The sequence below is a fragment of the Oncorhynchus clarkii genome, chromosome 5 (genome assembly GCF_045791955.1).
Source record: "Oncorhynchus clarkii lewisi isolate Uvic-CL-2024 chromosome 5, UVic_Ocla_1.0, whole genome shotgun sequence".
NCBI lineage: Eukaryota > Metazoa > Chordata > Actinopteri > Salmoniformes > Salmonidae > Oncorhynchus > Oncorhynchus clarkii.
Window position 1 is genome coordinate 95,936,058 of NC_092151.1, and position 11,822 is coordinate 95,947,879.

General features: G+C 42.4%; 2 protein-coding genes across 2 annotated transcripts in view; both read left to right on the forward strand.

Moving 5' to 3' along the window:
- The window catches only part of LOC139409591 (sodium/potassium-transporting ATPase subunit beta-233-like), a 29,458-nt gene extending 21,521 nt beyond the window's left edge, over positions 1-7,937 (forward strand). Inside the window, exons 3-6 of the mRNA XM_071154979.1 lie at positions 4,055-4,210; positions 6,810-7,000; positions 7,235-7,318; positions 7,590-7,937. Of these exons, the coding sequence (XP_071011080.1) occupies positions 4,055-4,210; positions 6,810-7,000; positions 7,235-7,318; positions 7,590-7,850 (692 nt within the window). The 3' untranslated portion in view covers positions 7,851-7,937. The remainder of the gene's footprint in view (positions 1-4,054; positions 4,211-6,809; positions 7,001-7,234; positions 7,319-7,589) is intronic.
- A 915-nt stretch (positions 7,938-8,852) lies between these two features.
- On the forward strand, positions 8,853-10,860 carry LOC139409808 (coagulation factor V). Its single transcript, XM_071155184.1, has 3 exons — positions 8,853-10,532; positions 10,641-10,756; positions 10,855-10,860. The coding sequence occupies exons 1-3, from the start codon at positions 9,626-9,628 to the stop codon at positions 10,858-10,860; spliced, it is 1,029 nt and encodes a 342-aa protein (XP_071011285.1). The 5' UTR covers positions 8,853-9,625.
- Positions 10,861-11,822: the final 962 nt, after the last annotated feature.

Genomic DNA, 11,822 nt, shown 5'->3' on the forward strand with positions numbered 1-11,822 from the left:
CAGTAAAACAGATACAGTTGAAGTCTGAGGTTTACATACACCTTCGCCAAATATATTTCAACTCAGTTTTTCACAATTCCTGACATTTAATCCTAGTAAAAACTCCCCGTCTTAGGTCAGTTAGGATCACCACTTTATTTTAAGAATGTGAAATGTCAGAATAATAGTAGAGAGAATGATTTATTTCAGCTTTTATTTCTTTCATCACATTCTTTCATCACATTCCCAGCGGGTCAGAAGTTTTCATACACTCAATTAGTATTTGGTAGCATTGCCTTTAAATTGTTTAATTTGGGTCAAACGTTTCGGGTAGCCTTCCACAAGCTGGGTGAAGTTGGGTGAATTTTGGCTGACAGAACTGGTGTGACTGAGTCAGGTTTGTAGGCCTCCTTGCTCGCACACGCTTTTTACGTTCTGCCCACACATTTTCTACAGGGTTGAGGTCAGGGATTTGTGATGGCCACTCCAATACCTTGACTTTGTTTTCCTTAAGCCATTCTGCCACAACTTTGGAAGTATGCTTGGGGTCATTGTCCATTTGGAAGACCCATTTGGACCAAGCTTTAACTTCCTGACTGATGTCTTAAGATGTTGCTTCAAAATATCCACATAATTGTCTTTCCTCATGAGGCCATCTATTTTGTGAAGTGCACCAGTCCCTCCTGCAGCAAAGCCCCCCCACAACATGATGCTGCCACCCCCGTGCTTCACGGTTGGGATGGTGTTCTTCAGCTTGCAAGCCTCCCCCTTTTTCCTCCAAACATAACGATGGCCATTATGGCCAAGCAGTTCTATTTTAGTTTCATCAGACCAGACAACATTTCTCCAAAAAATTACGATCTGTGTCCCCATGTGCAGTTGCAAACCGTAGTCTGGCTTTTTTATGGCGGTTTTGGAGCAGTGGCTTCTTCCTTGCTGAGCGGCCTTTCAGGTTATGTCGATATAGGACTTGTTAAACTGTGGATATAGATACTTTTGTACCTGTTTCCTCCAGCATCTTCACAAGGTCCTTTGCTGTTGTTCCGGGATTGATTTGCACTTTTCGCACCAAAGTACGTTCATCTCTAGGAGACAGATCGCATCTCCATCCTGAGCGATATGGCGGCTGTGTGGTCCCATGGTGTTTATACTTGCGTACTATTGCTTGTACAGATGAACGTGGTACCTTCAGGCGTTTGGAAATTACTCCCAAGGATGAACCAGACTTGGAGGTCTACAATTTTTTTTCTGAGGTCTTGGTTGATTTCCCCATGATGTCAAGCAAAGAGGCACTAAGTTTGAAGGCAGGCCTTGAAATACATCCACAGGTACACCTCCAATTGACTCAAATGATGTCAATTGACCTATCAGAAGCTTCTAAAGCCATGACATCATTTTCTGGAATTGTCCAAGCTGTTTAAAGGCACAGTCAACTTAGTGTATGTAAACTTCTGACCCACTGGAATTGTGATACAGTGAATTATAAGTGAAATAATGTCTGTAAACAATTGTTGGAAAAATGACTTGTGTCATGCACAAAGTAGATGTCCTAACCGACTTGCCAAAACTATAGTTTGTTAACCAGAATTTGTGGAGTGGTTGAAAAACGAGTTTTAATGACTCCAACCTAAGTGTATGTAAACTTCCCACTTCAATTGTACGTATAAAAAATACCCTAAAATAAAATATGACATTTTGTACTGTCGCATCATATATCTTTTTTTTATCTCAAATCCAAAATGCTGGAGTATAGAGCCAAATGAATAGTGTTAGCTTCACTGTCCAAATAGATACATAGTATGACCCAATTTATGCCCTCTGCACCTGGCTGTACTTTCTCTATCATCCATACTGACCCAGTGTGTTGTCTATCATCCATACTGACCCAGTGTGTTGTCTATCTACAGGTCTATCATCCATACTGACCCAGTGTGTTGTCTATCTACAGGTCTATCATCCATACTGACCTAGTGTGTTGTCTATCTACAGGTCTATCATCCATACTGACCCAGTGTGTTGTCTATCTACAGGTCTATCATCCATACTGACTCAGTGTGTTGTCTATCATCCATACTGACCCAGTGTGTTGTCTATCTACAGGTCTATCATCCATACTGACCCAGTGTGTTGTCTATCTACAGGTCTATCATCCATACTGACCTAGTATGTTGTCTATCTACAGGTCTATCATCCATACTGACCCAGTGTGTTGTCTATCTACAGGTCTATCATCCATACTGACCCAGTGTGTTGTCTATCTACAGGTCTATCATCCATACTGACCCAGTGTGTTGTCTATCTACAGGTCTATCATCCATACTGACCTAGTGTGTTGTCTATCATCCATACTGACCCAGTGTGTTGTCTATCTACAGGTCTATCATCCATACTGACCCAGTGTGTTGTCTATCTACAGGTCTATCATCCATACTGACCCAGTGTGTTGTCTATCTACAGGTCTATCATCCATACTGACCTAGTGTGTTGTCTATCTACAGGTCTATCATCCATACTGACCCAGTGTGTTGTCTATCTACAGGTCTATCATCCATACTGACTCAGTGTGTTGTCTATCATCCATACTGACCTAGTGTGTTGTCTATCTACAGGTCTATCATCCATACTGACCCAGTGTGTTGTCTATCTACAGGTCTATCATCCATACTGACCCAGTGTGTTGTCTATCTACAGGTCTATCATCCATACTGACCTAGTGTGTTGTCTATCATCCATACTGACCCAGTGTGTTGTCTATCTACAGGTCTATCATCCATACTGACCCAGTGTGTTGTCTATCATCCATACTGACCCAGTGTGTTGTCTATCTACAGGTCAATCATCCATACTGACCCAGTGTGTTGTCTATCTACAGGTCTATCATCCATACTGACCTAGTGTGTTGTCTATCATCCATACTGACCCAGTGTGTTGTCTATCTACAGGTATATCATCCATACTGACCCAGTGTGTTGTCTATCTACAGGTCTATCATCCATACTGACCCAGTGTGTTGTCTATCATCCATACTGACCCAGTGTGTTGTCTATCTACAGGTCTATCATCCATACTGACCCAGTGTGTTGTCTATCTACAGGTCTATCATCCATACTGACCTAGTGTGTTGTCTATCTACAGGTCTATCATCCATACTGACCTAGTATGTTGTCTATCTACAGGTCTATCATCCATACTGACCTAGTGTGTTGTCTATCATCCATACTGACCCAGTGTGTTGTCTATCTACAGGTCTATCATCCATACTGACCTAGTGTGTTGTCTATCATCCATACTGACCCAGTGTGTTGTCTATCTACAGGTCTATCATCCATACTGACCCAGTGTGTTGTCTATCTACAGGTCTATCATCCATACTGACCTAGTATGTTGTCTATCTACAGGTCTATCATCCATACTGACCTAGTGTGTTGTCTATCTACAGGTCTATCATCCATACTGACCCAGTGTGTTGTCTATCTACAGGTCTATCATCCATACTGACCTAGTGTGTTGTCTACCAACAGGTCTATCATCCATACTGACCTAGTGTGTTGTCTATCATCCATACTGACCCAGTATGTTGTCTATCTACAGGTCTATCATCCATACTGACCTAGTGTGTTGTCTATCTACAGGTCTATCATCCATACTGACCTAGTATGTTGTCTATCTACAGGTCTATCATCCATACTGACCTAGTGTGTTGTCTATCTACAGGTCTATCATCCATACTGACCTAGTATGTTGTCTATCTACAGGTCTATCATCCATACTGACCCAGTATGTTGTCTATCTACAGGTCTATCATCCATACTGACCTAGTGTGTTGTCTATCTACAGGTCTATCATCCATACTGACCTAGTGTGTTGTCTATCTACAGGTCTATCTATCATCCATACTGACCCAGTGTGTTGTCTATCTACAGGTCTATCATCCATACTGACCCAGTGTGTTGTCTATCATCCATACTGACCTAGTGTGTTGTCTATCTACAGGCCTATCATCCATACTGACCTAGTGTGTTGTCTATCTACAGGTCTATCATCCATACTGACCTAGTGTGTTGTCTATCTACAGGTCTATCCCACACCCCACGCTCTGAGAAGTTTGAGATCTCTTACAACGTCAACGATGTGGAGACGTATCTGAAATACACCAAGAGCATCAAGGACTTCCTGGAGATGTACGATGAGGAGAGGCAGACTGACCAGAACAAGTACGAAGAATGTGGAGGCAAGTAAACACTGGTACAGACTAGTAGACACTGGTACAGACTAGTAGACACTGGTAGACACTAGTACAGACTAGTAGAAACTAGTAGACACTAGTACAGACTAGTAGACACTGGTACAGACTAGTGGACCCTGGTACAGACTAGTAGACACTGGTACAGACTAGTAGACACTAGTACAGACTAGTAGACACTGGTACAGACTAGTAGACACTGGTAGACACTAGTACAGACTAGTAGAAACTAGTAGACACTAGTACAGACTAGTAGACACTGGTACAGACTAGTAGACCCTGGTACAGACTAGTAGACACTGGTACAGACTAGTAGACACTAGTACAGACTAGTAGACACTGGTACAGACTAGTAGACACTAGTAGACACTGGTACAGACTAGTAGACACTAGTAGACACTGGTACAGACTAGTAGACACTAGTAGACACTGGTACCGACTAGTAGACACTAGTACAGACTAGTAGACTCTGGTACAGACTAGTAGAAACTAGTACAGACTAGTAGAAACTAGTAGAACACTAGTAGACACTGGTACAGACTAGTAGACACTAGTACAGACTAGTAGAAACTAGTAGACACAAGGACAGACTAGTACTCTGGTACAGACTTGTAGAAACTAGTACAGACTAGTAGAAACTAGTAGACACTAGTAGACACTGGTACAGACTAGTAGACACTAGTACAAACTAGTACAGACTAGTAGACACTAGTAGACACTAGTACAGACAAGTAGAAACTAGTACAGACTAGTAGACATTAGTAGACACTGGTACAGACTAGTAGAAACTAGTAGACACTAGTACAGACTAGTAGAAACTAGTACAGACTAGTAGACATTAGTAGACACTGGTACAGACTAGTAGAAACTAGTACAGACTAGTAGACACTAGTACAGACTAGTAGACACTAGTAGACATTAGTACAGACGAGTAGAAACTAGTACAGACTAGTAGACACTAGTACAGACTAGTAGACACTAGTAGACATTAGTACAGACGAGTAGAAACTAGTACAGACTAGTAGACACTAGTAGACACTGGTACAGACTAGTAGAAACTAGTACAGACTAGTATAAACTAGTAGACACTGGTACAGACTAGTAGAAACTAGTACAGACTAGTAGACACTAGTAGACACTGGTACAGACGAGTAGACACTAGTACAGACTAGTAAAAACTACAGACACTAGTACAGACTAGTAGACACTGGTACAGACTAGTAGAAACTAGTACAGACTAGTAGACACTGGTACAGACTAGTAGACACTAGTACAGACTAGTAGAAACTAGTACAGACTAGTAGAAACTAGTAGACACTAGTACAGACTAGTAGACACTGGTACAGACTAGTATACACTGGTACAGACTAGTATAAACTAGTACAGACTAGTAGAAACTAGTAGACACTAGTACAGACTAGTAGGCACTTGCACAACTAGTAGAAACTAGTAGACACTAGTACAGAGTAGTAGAAACTTGTAGACACCAGTACAGACTAGTAGACACTGTTACAGACTAGTAGACACTAGTACAGACTAGTAGACACCAGTACAGACTAGTAGACCCCAGTACAGACTAGTAGACCCCAGTACAGACTAGTGGACACTAGTAGAAACTAGTAGACACTAGGACAGACTAGTAGACACTAGTACAACTAGTAGAAGCTAGTAGACACTAGTACAGACTAGTAGACACTGCTACAGACTAGTAGACACTAGTACAGAATAGTAGAAACTAGTACAGACTAGTAGACACTAGTACAACTAGTAGAAACTAGTAGACACTAGTACAGACTAGTAGAAACTAGTACAGACTAGTAGACACTAGTACAGACGAGTAGACACCAATACAGACTAGTAGATACTAGTACAGACTAGTAGACACTAGTACAGACAAGTAGACACCAATACAGAATAGTAGACCACAGTACAGACAAGTAGACACCAGTACAGACTAGTAGCCGTGTTAGGGTTTAGTTATGCTGTGTCTGGTGTATTAATGTACCCTGTTAGGGTTTAGTTACTGGTCTATATTGTCTGCTCAGGTGACTGATCTAATTGGTCTCTCTGTGTCTGGGGTATTAATGTACCCTGTTAGGGTTTAGTTATGCTGTGTCTGGTGCATTAATGTACCCTGTTAGGGTTTAGTTACTGGTCTATATTGTCTGCTCAGGTGACTGATCTAATTGGTCTCTCTGTGTCTGGGGTATTAATGTACCCTGTTAGGGTTTAGTTATGCTGTGTCTGGTGCATTAATGTACCCTGTTAGGGTTTAGTTACTGGTCTATATTGTCTGCTCAGGTGACTGATCTAATTGGTCTGTGTCTGGGGTATTAATGTACCCTGTTAGGGTTTAGTTATGCTGTGTCTGGTGCATTAATGTACCCTGTTAGGGTTTAGTTACTGGTCTATATTGTCTGCTCAGGTGACTGATCTAATTGGTCTCTCTGTGTCTGGGGTATTAATGTACCCTGTTAGGGTTTAGTTATGCTGTGTCTGGTGCATTAATGTACCCTGTTAGGGTTTAGTTACTGGTCTATATTGTCTGCTCAGGTGACTGATCTAATTGGTCTCTCTGTGCCTGTAGAATTACCTGAATCGTACAGGGACCGTGGTGAGCTGGAGAGTGACCTTGGAGCGAGGAAGGCCTGTAGGTTCAAGCGGACCTGGCTGGGACCCTGTGCTGGTCTGGATGGTCACGACGAAAACTTTGGCTTCAAGGATGGGAAACCCTGTCTGATCGCCAAGCTCAACAGGATCATCAACTTCCGACCAAGGGTATGTCCACCTGCCCCACGCTAATCTAGTTTATACCATTGATTAGCTAACTCTCAAAAAATGTATTTATTTATTTTAGGTTTCTCAATATGATAATGCTGCTTGGTCTGTCTGTGATAGGTTAATATGATAATGCTGATTGGTCTGTCTGTGATAGGTTAATATGATAATGCTGATTGGTCTGTCTGTGATAGGTTAATATGATAATGCTGCTGGGTCTGGGTTTTGTTTCAGCCTCCAACCAACAGTGCTTCCGTCCCTGAAGCCGGCCAGAGCAGAGTCCAGACCAACGTTATCCCCATCCACTGTCAGAACAAGGTACGCCACACATGGCACTGTGAAGCACATCATGAACATATACAGTATTCTGCATCCAAAATTGCACCCTATTCCCTATATAGTACACTACTTTTGACCAGGGTCAACAGGGCTCTGGTGAAAAGTAGTGCCCTGTATAGGGTGCCATTTCTGATGCAACCACACCATGAAGCTTTAGTTATCTGGATAAATGCTATGCTAGGTCTCTGTATGTGGTTTTTACCTTCGGGAAAGCTCACTAACTGGGATGCCATCCTGTCATTCTCCACAGAGAGAGGAGGATGCTAGCAAGATTGGTGAGATCAAGTACTATGGCATGGGCATGGGGTTCCCCCTCCAGTACTACCCCTACTATGGCAAGCTGCTGCACCCCAACTACCTACAGCCTCTGGTGGCCATCCAGTTTACCAACCTCACCTTCAACGAGGAGCTGCGTCTTGAGTGCAAAGTGTATGGAGCGAACATTGACTACAGCGAGAAAGATCGCTACCAAGGACGATTTGACGTTAAGTTCATCATCAGCAATTCATGACCTCAGCTATGAAAATAGCACATTTTCTCTGCCCCTATTTCAAAACAAGTTGATTTAGAGAAATAAATAAACATAGTTCAATTAAAACATGACTTGTCTTGGGAAACAAACTTTCATAATATACGGGACCTACAGTTAATCTGTGTGCTTTAAACTGGCTTTTCTGCATAATGTCTAGGGTTAGAATGTGCTTTAAACTGGCTTCCTGCATAATGTCTAGGGTTAGAATGTACATCACACCGGCTTTTCTGCATAATGTCTAGGGTTAGAATGTACATCACACCGGCTTTTCTGCATAATGTCTAGGGTTAGAATGTACATCACACCGGCTTTTCTGCATAATGTCTAGGGTTAGAATGTACATCACACCGGCTTTTCTGCATAATGTCTAGGGTTAGAATGTACATTACACCGGCTTTTCTGCATAATGTCTAGGGTTAGAATGTACATCACACTCTGCATAATGTCTAGGGTTAGAATGTACATCACACTGGCTTTTCTGCATAATGTCTATGGTTAGAATGTACATTACACCGGCTTTTCTGCATAATGTCTAGGGTTAGAATGTACATTACACTCTGCATAATGTCTAGGGTTAGAATGTACATCACACCGGCTTTTCTGCATAATGTCTATGGTTAGAATGTACATTACACTCTGCATAATGTCTAGGGTTAGAATGTACATCACACCGGCTTTTCTGCATAATGTCTAGGGTTAGAATGTACATCACACTCTGCATAATGTCTAGGGTTAGAATGTACATCACACTGGCTTTTCTGCATAATGTCTAGGGTTAGAATGTACATCACACTGGCTTTTCTGCATAATGTCTAGGGTTAGAATGTACATCACACTGGCTTTTCTGCATAATGTCTAGGGTTAGAATGTACATCACACTCTGCATAATGTCTAGGGTTAGAATGTACATCACACCGGCTTTTCTGCATAATGTCTAGGGTTAGAATGTACATCACACTCTGCATAATGTCTAGGGTTAGAATGTACATCACACCGGCTTTTCTGCATAATGTCTAGGGTTAGAATGTACATTACACCGGCTTTTCTGCATAATGTCTAGGGTTAGAATGTACATCACACTGGCTTTTCTGCATAATGTCTAGGGTTAGAATGTACATCACACCGGCTTTTCTGCATAATGTCTAGGGTTAGAATGTACATCACACTGGCTTTTCTGCATAATGTCTAGGGTTAGAATGTACATCACACTGGCTTTTCTGCATAATGTCTAGGGTTAGAATGTACATCACACTGGCTTTTCTGCATAATGTCTAGGGTTAGAATGTACATCACACTGGCTTTTCTGCATAATGTCTAGGGTTAGAATGTACATTACACCGGCTTTTCTGCATAATGTCTAGGGTTAGAATGTACATCACACCAGCTTTTCTGCATAATGTCTAGGATTAGAATGTACTTTACAGGAAGAGTAACAATAGCAACATATTTATTCTACTGTAAATGAGAAGTCCTTGAGCCATGGGACATTCATCTTTTACTGTAAATAGCAATCCTACTACTGTTATGTAGCGAGCAGTGTTTCTGTCTGTGCCCCTAAGTATTCTGCCTAATGTGGTTTCTATATATGTTTGGAGTGTCCAGTACAGTAGTGGCATACAGTGGTCCTTTCCAAGCCATGTTGTAATTTCTCTAGTCTATTGTCAGTAGCCTTTAGTGGTCCAAGGTGTGTGTGTGTCTTTAAGGGTTTGTGTTTATGTGTTAAATGTGTTTGTTTTTTAAATGTGAGTGTGTGAATGTGTGCTAATGTACTCTTACTAAATGAAATGACTGGCATGGTACGCTCTGATCTCTCTCTACGTCTGAGTGATCTCTCTCTAGGTCTGAGTGATCTCTCTCTAGGTCTGAGTGATCTCTCTCTAGGTCTGAGTGATCTCTCTCTAGGTCTGAGTGTGAGTGACCTCTCTCTAGGTCTGAGTGTGACTGACCTCTCTCTAGGTCTGAGTGTGACTGATCTCTCTCTAGGTCTGAGTGTGACTGAACTCTCTCTAGGTCTGAGTGTGACTGATCTCTCTCTAGGTCTGAGTGTGACTGATCTCTCTCTAGGTCTGAGTGTGACTGATCTCTCTCTAGGTCTGAGTGTGACTGATCTCTCTCTAGGTCTGAGTGTGACTGATCTCTCTCTAGGTCTGAGTGTGACTGATCTCTCTCTAGGTCTGAGTGTGACTGATCTCTCTCTAGGTCTGAGTGTGAGGGTTCTCTCTCTAGGTCTGAGTGTGAGTGATCTGTCTCTAGGTCTGAGTGTGAGGGATCTCTCTCTAGGTCTGAGTGTGAGTGATCTGTCTCTAGGTCTGAGTAATCTCTCTCTAGGTCTGAGTGTGAGTGATCTCTCTCTAGGTCTGAGTGATCTCTCTCTAGGTCTGAGTGTGAGTGATCTCTCTCTAGGTCTGAGTGTGACTGATCTCTCTCTAGGTCTGAGTGTGACTGATCTCTCTCTAGGTCTGAGTGTGACTGATCTCTCTCTAGGTCTGAGTGTGAGGGTTCTCTCTCTAGGTCTGAGTGTGAGTGATCTGTCTCTAGGTCTGAGTGTGAGGGATCTCTCTCTAGGTCTGAGTGTGAGTGATCTGTCTCTAGGTCTGAGTAATCTCTCTCTAGGTCTGAGTGTGAGTGATCTCTCTCTAGGTCTGAGTGATCTCTCTCTAGGTCTGAGTGTGAGTGATCTCTCTCTAGGTCTGAGTGTGACTGATCTCTCTCTAGGTCTGAGTGTGAGTGATCTCTCTATAGGTCTGAGTGTGACTGATCTCTCTCTAGGTCTGAGTGTGACTGATCTCTCTCTAGGTCTGAGTGTGAGTGATCTCTCTCTAGGTCTGAGTGTGAGTGATATCTCTCTAGGTCTGAGTGTGAGTGATCTCTCTCTAGGTCTGAGTGTGAGTGATCTATCTCTAGGTCTGAGTGTGAGTGATCTCTCTCTAGGTCTGAGTGTGAGTGATCTCTCTAGGTCTGAGTGTGAGTGATCTCTCTCTAGGTCTGAGTGTGAGTGATCTCTCTCTAGGTCTGAGTGTGAGTGATCTCTCTCTAGGTCTGAGTGTGAGTGATCTCTCTCTAGGTCTGAGTGTGAGTGATCTCTCTCTAGGTCTGAGTGTGAGTGATCTCTCTCTAGGTCACCCTGGAATGCTTTCCCTTTGTTTATTTTTCAGTTGATTGGGAGAATCATTTCTGTTTGATGCTTCTCCTTCCACCTCCTCCTCTTCTCTCTGACACTTCTCCTTCCACCTCCTCCTCTTCTTCCCTCTGACACTTCTCTTTCCACCTCCTCCTCTTCCTCTCTCTGTCTGATGCTTCTCCTCCTCCTCTTCTTCTCTCTGTGATGCTTCTCCTCCTCCTCTTCTTCTCTGTCTGATGCTTCTCCTCCTCCTATTCTTCTCTCTGTGATGCTTCTCCTCCTCTTCGTGATGCTTCTCCTCCTCCTCTTCTTCTTCTCTCTGTGATGCTTCTCCTCCTCCTCCTCTTCTTCTCTGTAGTCTCCAACTAGCTGTGTTCTGTGTGTCCATCAGCAGGCAGGGAAGACTATCTTCCTTCCTCCTTCATGGAAACACTGACAGCAACTCAGTGCTTTTAAAACCAACCTTTTGTTGTTGTTGCTGGAGACATCACATGACACGGTGTAACTTCCTAATGAATGTTTTAACCATTTTCATGCTGGAAGAATTATATATTTATGCAGTTGTACATTTTTTTTTTTTTTTGCAGGAAAAAGTTTAAATGTAATGAATCCGATACCAAAGTCACTGGTCAAAAAGTTAGAATATCAGAAGCAATGCAACCCTGTGTAATAGGAGGTTTTGTTGGTGTAAAAGTTAGAATATCAGAAGCAATGCAACCCTGTGTAATAGGAGGTTTTGTTGGTGTAAAAGTTAGAATATCAGAAGCAATGCAACCCTGTGTAATAGGAGGTTTTGTTGGTGTAAAAGTGATTGATGTTGAACATCTGGA

Coding starts and splice junctions, on each gene's coding strand:
- LOC139409808 (XM_071155184.1), top strand. CDS start 9,626: ATGTGTGCTAATGTACTCTTACTAAATGAAATGACTGGCATGGTACGC. Junction 10,533..10,640: donor TCTGAGTGATCTCTCTCTAG/GTCTGAGTGTGA, acceptor ATCTCTCTCTAG/GTCTGAGTGTGACTGATCTC.